Source organism: Anser brachyrhynchus, assembly GCF_964034855.1.
Source record: "Anser brachyrhynchus genome assembly, chromosome: 6".
In the NCBI taxonomy this organism is placed as follows: Eukaryota; Metazoa; Chordata; class Aves; order Anseriformes; family Anatidae; genus Anser; species Anser brachyrhynchus.
In genome coordinates, this window is record NC_137700.1 from 42,162,820 (window position 1) to 42,181,445 (window position 18,626).

General features: G+C 42.3%; 1 protein-coding gene and 2 long non-coding RNA genes across 6 annotated transcripts in view; 1 reads left to right on the forward strand and 2 right to left on the reverse strand.

The window, feature by feature from the left end:
• LOC308196879 ((E2-independent) E3 ubiquitin-conjugating enzyme FATS) overlaps positions 1-1,882 on the reverse strand; it is a 65,236-nt gene extending 63,354 nt beyond the window's left edge. The window contains exon 1 of one of the 4 annotated variants that reach the window (XR_013952452.1): positions 1,207-1,882. Coding sequence is in view for 3 of the 4 variants with exons in the window: in XM_080596615.1 (XP_080452741.1) it covers positions 1,207-1,372 (166 nt within the window). In the remaining variant the exon portion in view is untranslated. The remainder of the gene's footprint in view (positions 1-1,206) is intronic. The other 3 variants (XM_080596615.1, XM_080596616.1, XM_080596617.1) reach the window with 3 other exon arrangements.
• Positions 1,883-5,297: 3,415 nt separating this feature from the next.
• On the forward strand, positions 5,298-11,615 carry LOC308196905. Its single transcript, XR_013952497.1, has 2 exons — positions 5,298-10,297; positions 11,506-11,615. It is a non-coding gene; the product is annotated as an uncharacterized lncRNA (long non-coding RNA).
• Positions 10,611-15,913, reverse strand: LOC308196891. The gene is made up of 3 exons (XR_013952482.1): positions 15,784-15,913; positions 14,711-15,677; positions 10,611-13,329 (listed from the first exon to the last, which is right to left on the reverse strand). It is a non-coding gene; the product is annotated as an uncharacterized lncRNA (long non-coding RNA).
• Positions 15,914-18,626: the final 2,713 nt, after the last annotated feature.

An 18,626-nucleotide genomic window follows, 5' to 3' on the forward strand; every position in this document is an offset into this window, starting at 1 on the left:
TACGTGAATAAGGATTACTCCCATGATTAAGGAGTGCAGGATTACATCCATTGTTTGCACTTCTCCTGTTACTTACATATCCCTATTTTCACCTCTTTTTTCTTCTTTCCTTTTTTGTTTAAAACATAGGGCATTTAATTACTGTCAGCACTAGATATCACTATGCTGTACTTTTATCCCTTCAAAACGTGGCTGTCTTTTGGATGTCAAATAAAATGCTTTTATGATCAAAACAAAGAAAATAAAGTAGAAGCGGCAGAATCTGGACTATCTAATTAAAAGCAAACAAATAAAAATAGGAAGAGCTTATTATCCACAATCAAAACTTATTTATGATTCATTTCATATTCATGCTCCTGTTCACAGCCTCTCCTCTTGGGAGCTGATTATTTATATCAATTTTTTAACTGCGCCAAGTAGTGAGTTACCTGAGAGCTCGCAGGAAATGCTGATGGTATCGCTACCAGAAAACAACAAAAAACTGGCAAACAATTGAGACAAACATTACAGGTAGATAGACAGATAATGAATAGTAGAGCAAAAAGTGCTGGTGTTATAATGAAGGATTAAGTCTACTCTTACCTCAACAATGCCATATGATTTATATACAAAATATAACTCCTTTATATCCTTAGAAAAAGGGGGTAAGTTACTAATGCTTTTCAACTACTTTATGATACAACAGAATAGTTAGTGCATTGTAAGAATGGCAGGAAAGTCCCAGTTTCTGTTCCCAAACCAATCAGAAATGCATTTAGCTGGAAAAAAAAAAGAGCAGCCATACAAGTTACACTTAGAGAAGGGAACCAAAATTCTTACGAAGAGTAACAAACATGCTTTCAGATTTTCCAGCCTGACAGTGAATTACATTAGCCTCAGTTTTGGTTGCAAGTAATCAAATTTGGATCATAAATATATTTTGTTTTAGTAGTGTGCTACAGGGATTTGAAAATTTAAATAGTACAAGTAAATTTAAGGAGGCTTGACTGTAACTTCAGTGTCAGTTCTGTAGACACTTGTTTACGTATTTCCTGGAGTTAAAAATGAAGATTCTGCATGCCTTTCTAGGCTCCTTTAAGTCACTTAAGGCAAAAAGTATGCATGCAGTTTTTAGGCAACCTGGCAAAACACGACATGTTAAAGCTACCGTAACCTGGAAAGAGTTTACGACAGCTTGAGAAAACGTCAAAAGTTGCCCAAACTTACCGAGGCACCCGGCTCTCTTCCACGAACAGTAGTTTATGGTCAAGTACAACTGAGTTACAAAGGACTGCGCTTCCTGGGTCCATTTTGCACGAGGCTTAACCTTGAAATCCAGCCGGCCGTGGCGGGCGCAGGGCAGGCAGAGGGTTTTGCTCCCTCCAGAAGGCATTTGGGTGCCGGGATGGCGATGGGGCGGCCGCCACTTGTTGCGGTGGTGACAGGGACAGCCAGGAGCTGCCTGCTCGGGCTGCGCACCATGAATTATTCATGCCTCCACCTCCCCACATTAGCATGCCGCTCAGGCAGCACAAATGAAGGAATTCATTTTGTCCTTTGTCTTCGGGAAAAGCTTGCTGGATTAACGAGGGTTATCTGTGATGATAAAACCTGGGCCCGCTGATTTATTTAGTCTGATTGGTGGGAATTTGTGTCCCTAAACGCAGGTTTTACGGCCCGAATATAAATCCTGTTCTGCATTCCAAACCTCAGGCAGGCAGGCACGGGTCGGTTCAGCTACAGCAACAATATCTCGCTGCAGCACATGAATGTTTCATTTCCTTGACTTAAATATTGGAGCCGGCTTCTTTGTTTCTGAGTGCTTCTCGAGCAAAGTTAAGAGGAGATCTCCAAGTATGCCGCTCGCACGTGGTTTTGCACATATTTTGGTAATGACCTCTTGGACTGCTAAATAGCTAACACCTGGCTTTCAAAACGTTCTCGTTCTAAAAACAGGATACAGGAAAAAACTGCAATGAAAAATCTACTTAAAAAAAAAAACAACACTCATACCTGGCAGTATCATTTTTAAAAGGGAGTTTGAAGGTGATATTTTTCAATGTGACGTTTAAATTATTATGTACAGTTTTGTAAATAATCAGCAGTAGGGCCATTATATTCCTCAATGTCAGCCATCTCGAAATCTATAATAATTGAAAATAATGACAAATAACAATAATTCTGATCATTTGATGACAAAACTAATAATTGAAGACAATGAAGGATTTTTTAAAGCAATTACCTATGAAGGTATATAATGCATTACTGGAATATATAAAAGCATATTTTAGCATTTCATCAGGAATACCGTATTAGTTTTTTTAATCCATATTCTAAATAGGACGCTGGCAAGTAATAGAGCATAGAAAATAGCCACAGAAATTATTTGGAGTTACTTAGGAAAAAGGACTTAAAAATAAGCGATTCAAGCTGGTTTCCTGTTAAAAAGAATATTGAGAGTTAACTCGAGTATAGTGTACGAGGGTTTTACAAGCAGCAACTACTTGTAGCAGAAGTACTTCAGAGGTACATACTTCTAATGGAGAAGGAGATTACTCACTAGAAAAACCCACTGAGAGCATTAGTGACCTCTACATTTCCTGGATACCTTTCCAGAAGATATGCTTTCGTCAAACAAGTAATACAAAGTTAATAGACTCAAAGCAGGCGTAGATTTGAAATGTAGAGAAGATAAGAACAAATTCCTTAAAATCCTTTTAGCTCTGTATTGTGTTCAAGTAGTTTACTGAAGTCTACAGTGCCTGTCTTCCTGTCAGCTGAGTACAGTGATTTCGGTAATCTTTAAATCAAAGAGTTTCGCCCTTGATTTCAAGATCCATCCAGAGAACCATTACATTGTAATGGTAATTAGACTGATAAACATTTCATGGCAGACTTCATAATGTTTGCCGCTGGGCCTTTCTAGAATAACCCAGGTGCACACATTTTCCTCTCACCATTTTCTCACCATGCTGGTTAAGACAGGAAAGAAAAACAACTTAGTGTACAAGACTATGAAATCATTATATTTTGCCTGAGATCTTATAAGTGGAGTGTATTTCTGCTTCTGACATTCTTATTCTAGACTGTTCGGGTTGAGAAAAGCACAACTTTATTCAGTCTCTGATGCAGATGGGATTGAATGACAAAGGGTCACCGGTGTAAAACTGCAGCAAGGACAGAAGAGCTTATGGTAATCTGCTAGATTTTGACACAAACTAGAATCTGTTGTTTCTTCCAGCTTGTAGGTATGGGAGGGTTTCAAGGTAGTGGATGCAGAGATCGCTGCTGAGGTCACGTCTTCCCATAGTGGGATTTTTAACAATGGCCAGAAAATATGTTTTTCCCTGAAATAACACTACTTCTTCACCTGCATTGTGCTTAAAACATCCTTTAGGATATGTGCAACATGAAAGGAAAGGTTGGGCAGAAAACGAGAAGATAGCCAGACAGATACTGGCCAGCTCGGTCCTTTGAAACATTTCCCTGCTGGATGTACCAACACCGAATTTGATCTTCATTCTGTATATATAATGATATCTCTGGCTGCAGCTGTGAAGGGGGATTATGCAGGTCGATATCAGCAGAACAGCTTCAGCAATGAAGTTGGCATGTCCAGCGCCTTCTCTAGAGGTCTCCAGGTAGATGGTGAGCAGGAACGAGTGCAATCAAGAGCTACAGAGGAGGAAAAGGAAATGGCTGTCTATTGATGCTACCTGCATTTTGCCTGAAAAAAATTGATTGACACAGTTGTAGCTCAGACTACCTATTCAGCCAATGTCACGTATGCAAGTCAGTGACAAATTGTGGTTGACTGTGCTTGAAAGCTACAGAAATGTTGAGTAGCATGAGCAGGAAGATGGGGTTCCTATCCATTGCCATCAAAATATCATCTTTTAGTGCTGTTGACAGTTTAATAGCTACTTCTGTACATTGGAGAGCATTGTGAAGTACTGCTAGTATATTATTAACCTAGGCTGGAACTTTCCTGCAAATGCAGAGCAAAAAAAACCACCACACATATGGAGCTTCTGAAATATTTTAAGATTAAAGGTGTGCTATTCACAACATGAATATTCTCTCTCTAATTGCATTTGATGAGGACCCAATAACACTTTAACCCCCAATTATACTACTGCAATTTTTTCAGATCAAATTGATTCCACTCCATTTTAAACATCCAGATGACGGCGTTCAGTTCAAGTTCAAACCAAGCACTTTCAATTCCATTTGCTCCCTCTAGGCATTTGAGATGAGATGTGGCTATGAGGGAGCTACGCAACCTCTCCCTGACCAGCGAGGTACAGCACACAGAGCTCCAGCGAGGGCTAGCAGAGCCACATCCCTGCAGTAAATATTCACTGCTCATAACAAAAACGTCTTTGGGCAAAGTTGCATCCACGTACGTAATTACTTGAAGTCACGCCCGGAATATACTAAGTTGGATCATACTTCTGAAACAGTTTGCATGGCCCCAATCTGTCACAGCTCAAAGCAGACGTGTATAATATCACACAGATTAAGCGTATTGGGTAGCTGAGGAGGGACAGGGTGACTGCGTGGCTAAGGAAAAGATTGGGGATTCAGGAGATTGGAGTGTGACTGCCTATTGATACCTTTAAATTAGCTATCACTGTAGTATCTGGTTTCTGTCAAGGTACTGCAGAAAATCAGTGAGATGCATCTGGGAGGTTAGCGAATCGATCCTCCGCTCTGCCCACGGGCAGACCCCCTCCTTGCTGGCTGTCTCTCAGCATGTCACCACACTTGCTTGGTTTTTTTTTTGTTTTTTTTTAGGCACCACCAGGAGGCCGTGGGTTCCCTGCCAAGAGGCGCGTCCACCGCTGCCACCTAACCACGGCGGTGCCTCTCCAAGGTGGCCACGCAGGCTTCGGGATGGGACAGCGAGCGGTGGCTCTTCTGGCACCTGGTGCCAGGAGGGGAAACGCTCCAGGACAGCCGAGGACAACAGCATCAACCAGCCCCGGAGAGCCGTGGTAATGGGGTGGCAGGCTTGCCAAAGCGAGGGTTATGCATTCTGCTGCGACATTATTCCCCATCTGTTTTTCTTTTTTTTTTTTGAAGTACCAGAAAAACAAAGCATTACAAAAATGTCAAGCTGTGAAAAGAAAAGTCGAAAGCCAGAAAATTCAAAGTTAATGCTGATCCTTTAACTCAAGTCATTAACTCGGAGACATGCCTGAAGTCTGGGGCAGGAGCCTCGGCTGAACTCTCGCCGGTTTGTGTAACCAGCGAGCCGTCCGCACGTGGGAGGGGGCACAGACCCACACCGAGTACGGACACAGGGAATAGGGAAAAAGAGGGGCAATCAAGAGACAGATTTCCTGATAAATTGGGTAGGGAAAGGCAGAGGAGAGAAGAGATAAGCTCATCCCAGAGACTGGCAGAAAAGGCAAGATTAAGGACACTGAAAAATGAAAAACCCAAGAGAGAAGACGTGAGTAAAAAGGCAACCAGGGAAAGAAAGAGGTTCAGACAGGAGAGATGGGGAATAATTGTGTGTGTGTGTCGGGGGGGCGAGGGGGAGGGAACAAAGAGTGAGAGGACAGACATTTGGATAGGGCTCTGGTATCAATTTGGTGCAAAGATGGGGACAGGAGTGAAAACGGAAGGAGGACAATGATCTCTCTGAGGGGAGAAAACGTAATTAGGAGAGTGAGAGACTGAAAAAGAAAAATCAAGAGCAAAAGAGCTCAGATTTGGTGGCAGTATATAGAATAGTCTGGGCATATTAGGTTTTTTCCTCTCTGGCAGCCAGCGTGGAACAGGACTCAGGTCTTCATGCCCCTCTGCCCAGGATGTTTGCATGCTGCTCCCCATAGCCGAGTCCCATCCTTAAGGACCACCCCCATCAGCTATCAGCTCGGGTGGAAGGGTTTTGTAAGGCAGATCTAAAGACTCACATGGCAGATATGATCCTCTGTGCTGGGATTCCTGAATTGCTGCTTATTATTTCAGGAATTCAAATTACATACACGAAATAGAGACTAAAAGAATCATTAAAGTTGCAAATGAGACACCCTAAAATAAGGAAATTCTAAAAAAAAAAAAAAACTGAGGAGAGAATGTTTTTGTAAACCCTGTGATACTTGCACATATATATATATATATAGCTCTTCTGTTCAAGATCTTAGAGCATTTTGGCTCTTTCAAAAGACGCACAGTTGGATGCTTACATTTAATTAAATAGTTTTTAAGATAATGACTACAGTACTTCAACATAATTCACAATTAAAAGCAATCAAACCCAAAATTCAAAATTGCTCTTATTCAAATACCTTTTTTTCTAGCACTAGCAATAGCCTATATAGTCTTCAATGAAATGGGAGTCATAAAGCTGTATTCCAGAGTTTACAGTTGTAATAAGCGTGGATTTATGGGCAATAAGCAAGTATCTATGTGTACCTTCTTGTGCCTCTCATTTAGTAGGTTAAAGCTAAGACATCCCAAAAAATGTCTTTAATTAGTTTAAGCACTTAATTTAACAAAACAAGCATTTTAAACAAATACAAACTATTATTCTCCAGCCACCATGTACATGAAACAACCATTATTTTTGCAAGATTAATTGAGTCACAGGTGAGCTTATAACAACCTAATTAAAGCATAATTTAAACCTAAGAGCAAGGCTATTTTTGTGTCAGCACTGAATCAAGGGGAAAAAAAATATTATCTGTTAATAAATCCTATAGTACTCTCTTTGTATACTTCTTTTATGTTTGCAATACATATGAAGACACTTTGGAAATCACATCCTCATAAGCAAGTTCCTTTGCTTATAAACACACGCAATAAAATTACTTGTGTAATTTTTCCCTTGAATAAACAAGAACACATTTTCTGCTCCATCATGTAATCCATGCATTAGGGAAGACCAACGCAATGATGAGAAAATAGTTGAAGTTAGAAAGTCAGAGAAAAATACTGATAACTGGACTGAAGGGATAGTTTGCTGGCTCAAAACTCAGATGTATTACATCAAGTGACTAAATATTTGCATGGAGTGTTATTAACTTTTTTTTTTTTTTTTGCTATAGTAGAACACGTCATTGCAAGATACTGAAAATATTCAACTACACTAAAACCAGTGGGAAACAACGAGACCCAGCTTTTTGCTCAGTCCAGGTCATAGCCCTCTCGGCTGCAGTCCAGCCTTGGCTCTCTCACAAGCCCACTTCATCAGGGGCAGGCTCAGAGTGGTTTCGAGAGGTGACCGGGGGTTCAGCACACACGTTAGCGAACTCAGCTGTGGAATTCCCACGGCCTTTTGTAGCCATCCCAAGAGATGGTGAAATTCCTTAATTTACCAAGAGGCAATCTAAAATTGGATTGATGGTAAAGGGAGAGGGACCTAGGGGTGCAATTTTGCTAAATCAACAAGAAAATATGGGGAGGGAACACCCCCTGACAAACGCTCATAGAGCAATAATGAGCTGAACTCATTGGACTTCAGCAGTTCTGTAGCAATTGTTCCCAGTTTTTTTCCGCATCATTATTCATCAAGCTATGTTTCTAAATTTCATTTGGACACCTTTCAACGAATGCCATTTTTCTTTTATTTTAAGAAAATAAATAGTAATTGGCAACTTGTATTTCACACGGAGTCGAAGATTTTGAAAACTGGCCGAGCACTTTACCGCAGTTAAGTGTTCGTCTCCCAAATGTCTGCTATGACGTAGGTGAAATTTTGGCTCTTTTAGAGGCAATGGTAGATCTGCCCATGCCTTTATAGGTGACCATATAATACCCGATTATATAACCTTATTTGCCTCATCATTGAATCACCCTCCACTCATTACTTACTCATTACTGTGAACTGTACTGAAGGACAACCTCATGTTCACAGACGCGAGAGAAAGAAGAGGCTTTGTTTGGAGTGAAAAATCCCTTCCTTTTTGCTATTAAAAAAATAATGCAACCTAAGTTCTTCATTATACTTCTCCTTTATTGTAGCAGAGACAATTATGAAGAACTGTCTTTATTGCACAGCCTGGAACATAGCAATCAGCGGCGCAGAGCAACTCTTCTGCACGGCAGACACAGCCTACCGCTTAATGATTCACTTCATGGGCAATTTGTAAAAAGAGGAAGCATTCACTTTTTTTGACTCGTTTTAGTGTCTTGTAATAAATAGAAAAATAAATCGACATGCCAAATATCTAAACTGACAAAGCGCACGTAATAGCCTCTGTTTCCTTAAATATTTATGTCCCAAATAATTTTTGACATTTAAACATAAGCTATTTGAGTCCTAGTGAACAATCTGGTATTAATTGGGCTCATGGTAGTAAAATAGAAATATATTCAGTAACAGGCTGTGCTATTCATGGGTCCTGATTAGCAGTACAATCGGACTTGGTTATATCTTCGTCACTGCACCACCAAGAGAAGACTATTGCAATTTTAAGAGTCCTAAAGAATTAAATGAGAATAAACAGAGGGAGATGATGTTATGATCTCCTACACAGATACAAACATTTAATATTGCCTTTGCTTCCCCGAAGCAGTATTAACCAAGTTTATGAAGAGACAGGTCCTACTGCTAGTTCAAATAATTTGATATAAGCTCTGCTGGAGTTAGTCAGTCCCCGCGCATTTTCCTGCACACCGTTTCTAAGGTCTTCCTCAGACAACAGATCTAAGAGTTTTGCCTTTTTATCTGCACTTTGCAAAATGCTTGTATTGGTCTTGATTAACCTCTGTCTTGGACTATTAGAAGCATCTCTCTGACCCTGACAAATCCCCAGCCACCTCGCTTACAGCCATCCTTCTTCACAGATAATTTTTCTGGCTCATTGCTTCAGCCAAATGACTCTTCTGTTCGCAGCCCTCCACTGGCTGCTCTTCCCTATTGCTTCAAACACAAACTATTACGGAGATGTTGATCCCTGCCTCTGCTCCAATACTAATACCAGCTTGGCTGCTGCTGTGTCATACTTCTCAGTTTCGAATTGCATTTCGTGCCATTCCTAACGGACTGAAAGCATTCCCCTCTCAAATCCCAGAGGAGACCTGATGTTCCTCCTTCAAAGCCTCCCTTAAAGGTCACCTCTGCTGCAGCTCCTACAGAGACACAAAACCACAACGGGGTAATGGTTAAGGAGCTAATGGCCCAGGACAGCACTTGCGAGCCTCAGCATAACCTTGTGTTTCTCTCGGTTTCTGAGCGCCACCCATGTTTTCCCAGTGAATTCTCTGGCACCATTACCGCCGCTTCAGCTTTCATTAAATGCCCATCCCAATGAGCTGAGACGCCTGGCTGGGACTGCAGCACAGATGGGGCCGTGATTTTCCGTTTGGCAGCCACACCAAAATAAATAGATCATTTCGAACCATATCGATTTAATGTTTTCCTTTCATACTTCCATGCCTCCATTCAGGTCAGGTAGAGCTGATGTCAGCAGAAAAAAAAAAGTGGTATATGAGAAGCAGTAGCAAACCTTTAAAATATCACTAAAACCTCTCAGCTGATGGTTAGCAAATTGTCTTCTCCACACGGTTCAGGCAGGACCAGCCCCAGCTGCTCAGGACTAAACCCTGATGAGTCTAGAAACCGCCGAGGACAGCACAGCCTCTGCAGGGAGCCTGTCCCTCAGCTCCACTGCCCTTGCTCATGGTCAGCCAGCAGATCTAGCTCGTGTGCTCCAACACACACACATATCCTCAGCCCGAGAGTCTGCACTGACTTCTAACAGAAGTCTAGGGGACAGAAGAGACAGAAAAGAAAGAAAACCCTGTTTGCCCATTACTGCTTTGGAATTGCTTGGATAATGAAATAGCATCAGAGCAGCCTCTTAGTATCACCTGTGCTGCTCGGTTCTCTCATTTTAGTTTAAAAACAGAAATGATAGCTTCTTTTCCAAATAAGATAATGAAAGTTATATGCTACCGTGAAGCATCACTGCAAGCCCAGTACCATATTCTGCACTCTCACTTGCTAATTGTCATTTCCTCTTGCTGTACCTCTTCTTTGGGTCTACTTTAGTCAAAAGCTCTTCAAAGCTATTCTGGATGAAATCTCGGCTTCTCTGGGGCTGATGGAAAAGCCTCCCGCTGGCTGCTAGGAGGCACAAAGCCCATATCTTCTTTGCTTTGCCATGTAAATTGCCAAGGCTCCCCAAGGTGTGTAGTTTTTGATTGCTTTGTCATCTGCAGCAACTGTGCCTCATAGTAAAAGAAATTTACAGGCACAGTAACCTGCTCGACCTGAAACAATGAGCAACAAAAAGTAATTTCATTGTGTAGTGTATGGGGTTTCACATTTTCCCTTTGGCCGCAGCATCATTTCCCAATTCATGTAAGTAAATTGATTCCCATATATAAACTTACAAAGGGCTTTCTTTACTCGTCAGTGCTTTGTTGCCTGGTTTTCTAAGAAATTCACGACCTTTTTAAATGATTCAAGAAGGAAGAGCAACCAGGAGATGACAACAGCTTCTGACTGCCACTATTGCCAGGACTGGCACAGCTTCTGGAGACATCGCATCGATGGCAGGCCTCCGGTAAATTAAAACTTAAACAGGTCAATTAGGTTGGCTGCTACAATTAGGCACCGAGATTCAGGAAAACACAAGACTAATTGAAAGGATAATACAAATACTATTCCCATGTTTAAGTCTGAGGTGGCTGCATTTAATTTTTTTCTCTTATAATAAAAATAGAGCATGGGAAAATACCTTGTGCAAAAGTTAAGGGCAGAGGGATCTGTTGAGATATAACAACAACATAGTTTTCTAAGATTTTACTGCTCTTTTAAAATAATTAAATAGCAGGCAAGGAAGAAAACCACATTTCACAGAAGATCCACAGACTGTCCACTCAGACCAATATTGTAAAGAAATTTTTGGTCTAGAGGTCACCCTCATAGGTGTCTACATTTATAATGTACTTTTTCTTCGGGACAGAGAGTTTGTGCCAGTTTGGCATATGTAAGGGTGACGGACCACATTAATGAAATAATTTAATCACACACCCGAAAAATATTATCTGGGAAAAAAATAGTGCCCCAGCCCTGGAAAGAGGCAGCTGCACACCTGGCTGCAGGAGGGGAGCCTGCTGCATGCTGAGCTCATAAGATGAAGTGTGATCAGGGCTGTGACACGGAGCAGGATGGTTTACATCTCCCACCGAATCATGAAGGTAGCTGAAAACATATGAATGTTACAAAAGAATCCTTATCACTCTTTAAAGCTTCGTATCAATTTCGATATAGGAACCGTACGTATTTACCATTGTGTGCTCTTGTAACTGTTATTTAATTAAGCGGTTCTCCTCACTGCACTGTTCCAGCTGCTGTTGGTACTGAGCAGGTCCTTCGAAAAGGAGCAGTCATAAACTCCTAGATGGGTTTACTCAGCTGTGGCACTTCTAAGCTGATTTAAGCAGTCTGTCAAAATTGACTGAAATTAATTAATTCACCGGAGAGCTGTGCCTTCTCCGAACTTAAGTAAAAAGTGATGCGAACTAGCAGTGATCAGATACGCTACTTTTTTTTTTTCCCCCCAGACAAAGCAATCAAGATCATTTGAATAATGCTGAAGCTTGCGCGCTAATGCAGAGGGGCAGGTCACTGAAGGCAACGAAGGACAGCCTTATTCGTGTCACGCAGGAGCAAATTTCCTCCTGTCCTCAGTGGCAGCTCCCACATTTCAGCGCTCGGCTACACCACGGGGCTCCCTTTGAGAGCCCAAACCACGCAGTCACCAACCTGGTCCAGGACCACCACGAGCACCGTGAGCGAGGAATAAAGGACAATCGTAGCTGGATTACGTCCACGTCCAAATGTCTGAGATGCTGAAGCGAACAATTGCCTTCTGGTTCTTACCAAAGCTTTTTGGGGGGTTTTAAGTGCTTCACTGATAGCTTGGTACACAATTATAGGTGGATTAGAGAAAGCGTTAATCGGGTATTTTTGCTCTAATCTTCTCTCAATTGTTAATATTAATTAAAGGACTTTTTCCTCTTCATTATACAATAAACATGAACCACTCTTAAAAACGATCATTTTAGCTGCTTAGTGCTGCTTTTTTCGGGACTCCCTCTTCCCTCCCCTCCACCCCACCATGAGAAGAGGAGCAGAAAGCAGGGCAGGAGCACGGCACACACTACAGGGAGGTGAGGATGACCCCATCACTGACCTCATCGCATTCAGAGCTGGCCACAACACCTACCCCCTCGAGCTGGTTTCCCCTTAAGGCATTTGTCAAAACGCAAAAAGGCAGCACAAAATCTACAAAGGAATCCAGCCGTTTCAGCCGGAAACTGGGAAGAAGTGAGACACGGGATTATTGTTCCATCTAAATACCAGAAAATGTTTTAGTCTCTCTGATAAAGCACAGATTCCCCCCAGGAGTGCTCCTCCAGTCATGTCAGAGTGGATTTGGCTGTGGGACAGCAGCAGTTGCCCATTCTCGTCATAACCTTGAGAGTCTCGTCCCTACAGCCAAGCTTCAGCTTTTTCTGTTGCTTTAAACATGCCCTTGAGATGAATTATGAGGGGGCTGCTTTGGTAGTTTGCTACCTCCTTCCATAAAGCAAACGGGGTACTGACATTATTATGTACTCAGCCACAAGGAGCAAGAAGGATTCGCCGCCTTTCTCAGGGAAGAGCCCACAGCAGGAGCTAGCTTTCAGAAGACATTTCTTCTCAGCTAGTCCGACTTAGGACACAGAAACTAGAAATAAATAAATTAAGGAAAGAATAATAAAGAAAAGCCTGCCATTATTAAGAGCATGCCTGTAGGAAGTTTTCATGAGAGCATGTCCAGGTCAGGTAGAAAATCACAGATTATTCCCACAGGCTGGATTAGCCCTGGTTTAACCCACGAGCCGAAAGAACAACCCTACGTTTCGGAAGCTACAAGGACACAGGTGCTCACGGTAAGGCAGGTAGCTGGTGGAAGAAATGAAGAAGAGTGGAGAAACAGCAAGAAAAGGCAGAAGGGAAGCATCGCCCAGAGATAAAGCTAAGGAAACACTGTGGGTTCTGAACGTTGACTCGAGCAGGAGCAGGGCATGCTGCCTTGTACGGCTCAAGCCCTGCTGCATTCAGGGAAACGGGAGTGCAAATGCTTATAAGAAACAAGCAGGGTCTCATCAGAGAGCCACTCGACTCTACCACCGCTTTCTCTTCCTAATGGCACCAAGCTGTGGGACAGCAAATACTGGCATGGCGCCCTGAACAGAAGGGATGGCGCTGCGATGAGGGGGAGCCGTACCTTTAACCCACGGAGGGCATTTGCTGTGATCGCTTCTCAGACGATAACTCCCTGGTTTCCAATGGCCTGGGTAGGGGAGGAGAAATGAATGCTCATACGGGCTAGAAAATAGCTGGGGTCACCATGTACAAGGAAAAAAAAAGGGGGGGGCAATAAGATAAAAGCACATGAGAGGAGCAAAAGTTAAAAGGGGACGGCAGAGGTAGCAAAGTGTGCTTTACAATAGTGTAATTTATATTTATATTGTTACATAACTACACAGACGTGCTGCTGGGGGCCAGGGGCAGCCCCCGGGGCTCCAGCTTGGGCCTGAGGCCTCTGGGCCTGGCCCTGGGTGCCGCTGAAAGGAGCCTGGGTCTGTTTCTGCCAATACATATACATATATATAAACTATGTGAAGCAAGGAAAAATATCTGCGGCAAACAGTTTGGATTTTGCTTCCCAAACTGGGGGAGAGGGGAGGAAGCACAAGCGCTTCACAGCATATCAGAACAAAACCACTTCTTTTCTCTCCAGTTCCAGTTTATCCATCCCAACTTCTGGTTTTCAGAGAAAAAAGAATATTAATCCAAAAAGTTGCCTTGCTTTAGATTTAGAACACAATCAAAGTTGCTCGCTGGGTATCAAACTGTGTTGACTTCCCCATGTTGGATCACACCCAGCACAAGGCAGCAATAGATCAAAATCTGAACCTTCTCAGCATCGCCTTACAGAGGGGGGGATGCCATTACACAAGTTATGTCAGAGCTGTGATTTGCTTTTATCTAGTGCTGTATTTCAAGCTCCTTCTCCTGATAACAGTATCTCAAGGATTCGGACTATTAAAGTTATCTAAAAGTCATAATAGTTTTCTCTGCAGGAAGCACATGACACGCCGCCTTTTTCTTCTCTCTCCTGCCTTTTCCCTCTTTGTTGATACCTCTCCATCCATCTCTGCAGTTTTACGCCAGCTCCACCTCCAATAACCTCATTCTGTACATCTTAATTTTTAAAGGCACCTATCTTTGTCCACTAGGTTGCCTCCGTCTGCAGCATGACCTCATTTCACTGTAGGACTGACATAAAATCATCTACTATTGCCTGTTTACTGTCCGAACACCTGCTGTGTGTTCCCATCTCAGGGAACCTGCATTTTGCTTCCCTTCTTTTATTCCATTCCTCCCCTGCTTTGTACGCTGACACTTCTTTCCTAATTATTTTATTTACGCGTGTACCTTTTCCACACAGTGCTCCCATCTTTTCAGCAGCTCAGTCACAGATTCTCCACTTCAAATTTCACTTTAAATGTAGGCACAAGAGTTTTGAATTTTTGCCCATTCGCGGATGTAAATGAAGTGGCAGGACGTGTTACCCAATTTGTGCACACAGAGGCCTTTTTAATATCACTAATACGAACGAGCCAACCGCTGTGATTTCAGTTAAACGCAAAATTAAATGAGGACATTTTGCCAGTTTGGAAGGACGTCGTGAGAAATCAAAGTATCCAGAACTACCTGTGCTTATGCTTTGCTGGGGGAGGGTCAGCTGAGAAGAAGTCTCCAGGTCCCGTGCTGCACACCGACACCACAGCCTTGCTTTCGGTTGACATCTCCTGGCGCTCCCACAGTGCGGCGTGAGACTGTGCTCTATGGGCCACAACGCAAAGGCTCCTGCGAAGGTCTTTTATCAAGATAACTAAATTTCCCACAAATATGCAGTGAATTAATCCTGCGGCAGGTCCCAAGCCTTCTGTCTCCAGGTGTGCAACCTGACAGCTCAGCAGCGACCGGGAAAACATGCTCTTGCTGTAAGGTTGTGCTGCGGAGCCCCATGTAAAAGCCACGGGGTAACTATGTGCCTGGAATGTAATTTCAGCGCTCAGGCAGGTTGTGTGTTTTCAGCCTTGATTTATCTTCAGGCCACTCCAAATTAATTAGGCCGGGGAGCCCTTTCCTCACCTCTCCATCAGCTGCAGGACAGAGATGCCCAGCGTTACAACCGCTCGCGGTGCTCCTGCTTGGTGAGGGGCAGGACCTGACCCCCTGCCTGCAGCAGCTGCCCTCCTGACTCCGTCAGGACCTCGGGGGCAAGATCCGCATCCCTCCTGCGAAATCCTTTAATCGCAGCTCTCGCATTGATGTGGCTGGTCTCTAGATCACAGTCACCAGCCAGCCCCCAGCTACATCCCATCTCTCACTGGCAACCCGAAGGGAGCAAGGGACATCACAGTTTCTTCTGTCCTTCTGGCACCTCTTGAGCGGCAGCTGAGCAGTTCAACATTTCCAAAGCAGTTTCCCAGACAAAACTCCTCTCTTGACTGTCCAGGCCCACTTCAGTTTCCTCTGCTTTTGTGTAGAAGGAGGCTGTCTGGGTCAGCATTGATGTTTTCTCCAGAGGGAAGAAAGCCTACAGCAGATCTTCTGGATTTCCCAGCTTTAAATTCCTTGGAATCATTCTTAGGATTAAAAGATGGAGAGGAACCTAAACGAGGAGGGAGAAGATCAGGGGATTACCTTGCACCCAAGCACACTGTCTTGGTGGTGCGGCCAGCACAGAGCCCCTGAAGAAAGCTCCTTTCTCTCCCTACCTCACTCAGCAGCTCCCATACTGGCCCCATCCATAGGAGAGCAACCAGTAAAGCCTCAGAAGCTACAGAGCAATCTTCCACATGGAGCACGAGTGCCTTAATAACCAGCCCAACTAAAGATGAAGAAAACTCACCTCTAAGAAAAAAGAGCAAAACGTTCAATCCCGCTATAGGCAGCGCTCCTGCATTTTGACAAGCTGCTATCACAACTCTCTGCTGCCTCTAATTACACCTCTCCATTAATCACAACAACCGACAGCTGGGCTCTGAAGACTTTTTTTTTTTTTTTAAAGAAATTATTTCTCACGGGTTAAACACTGGCGGATGGAAGGAAAGAAAATTTAAAAGGAAAAAAAAAAAAAAAGAGGACGCAGCTAAAGTTCAAATGAGATCAGCCCTCACATGTCTGGTAACATGTCTGCACTCTGGGTTATTCTCGAATGTCAAAATAAAGACTGTGAGCCTGAGCTTAATAATTTCCCTGGAGCGCCATTGTCCTGCAGAGATGGTTTGTCTTTCAGTTCTCAGCTGCTGCCAAGGGAGAGGTGAGGGAAGTGAACCACTTTATTTATTGAGTTGGTTGTTGTAACAATTTAAACTGAGCTCAGCGTCACTGGCTGCCGCTTTCAGGTCAGTTCGTGGAATTAGGAAGTTTTCCTCTAGATCTGCATAGCGGAGCCTGCCTGCTTTTATAGCACGGTTTTGTCCTGGCTTCAAATGCATCTTCTGACCTAAGAAAGGATTACTCCATCTTTGATATCACAATTAAAATGGCTCAGGAGGGGGAAAGTAATGATTGATCCTTCCACCATTGTGCTGATCTGCCGAAAGTGCTGACTTATGCCCGTGAGCAAAAACATTGAATCACGGGGATCAATAAACAGAGCTGTAGTGGCGCAACCGCTGCAGGCTGCACTGTTAGACTTGTGCTGGCAATTACAGAAACTGGGTTGGCTTTACAACTGCTTCAACAAATGCCCCACAACCTTGATTTTTCCTATGCAAAAATGTAACTGCCCTTTGAATTACCCAAATGGTATATTCGTATGCTTCTTTCTGCCTTCCTAGAGCAAAAAATACCTCTGTTGCTTGCTAAATGCTTATAGGTTTGTGTAACGCTCGTTTGTATTTTAAACTAGCAGGTAGTAAGATAGCTGTTCTTACATCTAGCAGGTTGGATGTGCTGTGTAGAGTATTTATAAGTGAATAAATGATTCAACTTTTTGCTTTCTGATGCTGCGGGCAGGCAATTAAATGTGATTTAACTTCATAGTTCAGTAGTTTCAAAGCTTTCAATGTAGATGATAGCAACTACAAAAGATCTGATGAATTATAAAAGAAACCAGGGGATAGAGTATTATAGATCACTATAGATTTTAAGCCTCCAATTGCACTTGAAAGAAATGCTTACAAGAGCAGATATTGTGATCATCTTAGCTGTGACCTAGTAGCAAGGTTTTTCTAACCTAAAGTGTAAAGTCAGGTAGAGGAGGCTTTGTGTTACAGTTTGGGTATGTCATACCTGGGAGAGCGAACACATCCTCAGACTTCTTTATTCTACATTTTTCCAGCTGCAAAATCAGACAAGACAACGATGCTAATAATTGTTAAGATGTGCTGATTGTAAGGCAAGGCAGAGAGTATTTTCTTCATGCTGAGAACAGATTATCAAGTCAATATTTACATCATTTGGTGCGAGTCAATACCAAATATTTGGGATTTGTATTCCATCGGCAACTATCACTGCCAAATATTTGGTTAAAACATCCCAGCATCCCAAACATTTGGTAAAACCCAGCTCCACTGACTGCAGCTCAGGCTATAATTAGTTAACATTTAAAAAACTCATTTTTAATGTATATTATTTAGACTTAAAAAAACAAACAAACAAGCCTGTTATTGCTACATTTTTGACTAAAACTGTTTTCTTAATTTACTACAAATTTGCAAAGCATCCCAGCCTTTACAAAGTTTTTTTTTATTATTATTATTATTTTTTTCCATTTGCTGTTCACCCCATAAACTATATCAGCTCTTCCTCTGTTTAGGAATTTTGTCTGTTGGGTTTAGAATATAAAGATAACTTGAATAAGAGTCCATCAAATCAGAAAGGAAAACCCATTCATCTGATAACCCTCTCCTCCTTTCGTATCTTATTTTATCATCTTCCTTATAACTTTCATTTATTTACCCAAAATAAGCCATCTGGGAAGAATTTAAAACCTACAGTCTGCATAACATAAGCAAGGCAAGAGGCTTTCTATTTACAAAGAACCATTCATTCTCCCTGAACATCATTTCAAAAGTGCCTGCTAAGGTTACGTGACATTTTTCATGAACAGATGTTATTTCTTACCTGTATTTTTCTTGTATTAATGGCTACCTGAACTTTCTAATTTCTGCATGTGCAAATCTCACACACAGAGAATTCCGGTGTTTCAAAAACACTGCCATGGAAGATTTCACCCCCCCAAATTTAAGGCGACTGTTGGATATTTTCACCTATGTAGAGCTCGTGGAGATGGCTCCCATTGATTGTTCCCATGACAGGAGATTATGTGGTATTAATAGAGTATTAGTGATATGGCTACATTAAATTCTATTTAAAACCTCTTTCAAATCGCTATTGACTGTGTTGAAATGGGACTATGTAGATATTCTTGTGACAGAAAATATGTATGAATATTGTATTTTCATCAGTGGGAGAATTACCAAACTGATACAGAAACCCCAGGAAATCATTATCATATTTTTCTAAGTGGATTTTCCGTTCTATACAAAGAAGGTAAAAATAGAATAGTTGCTGTATTAACACAAAAAAAAGGCTTCTAAGTAATTATCAG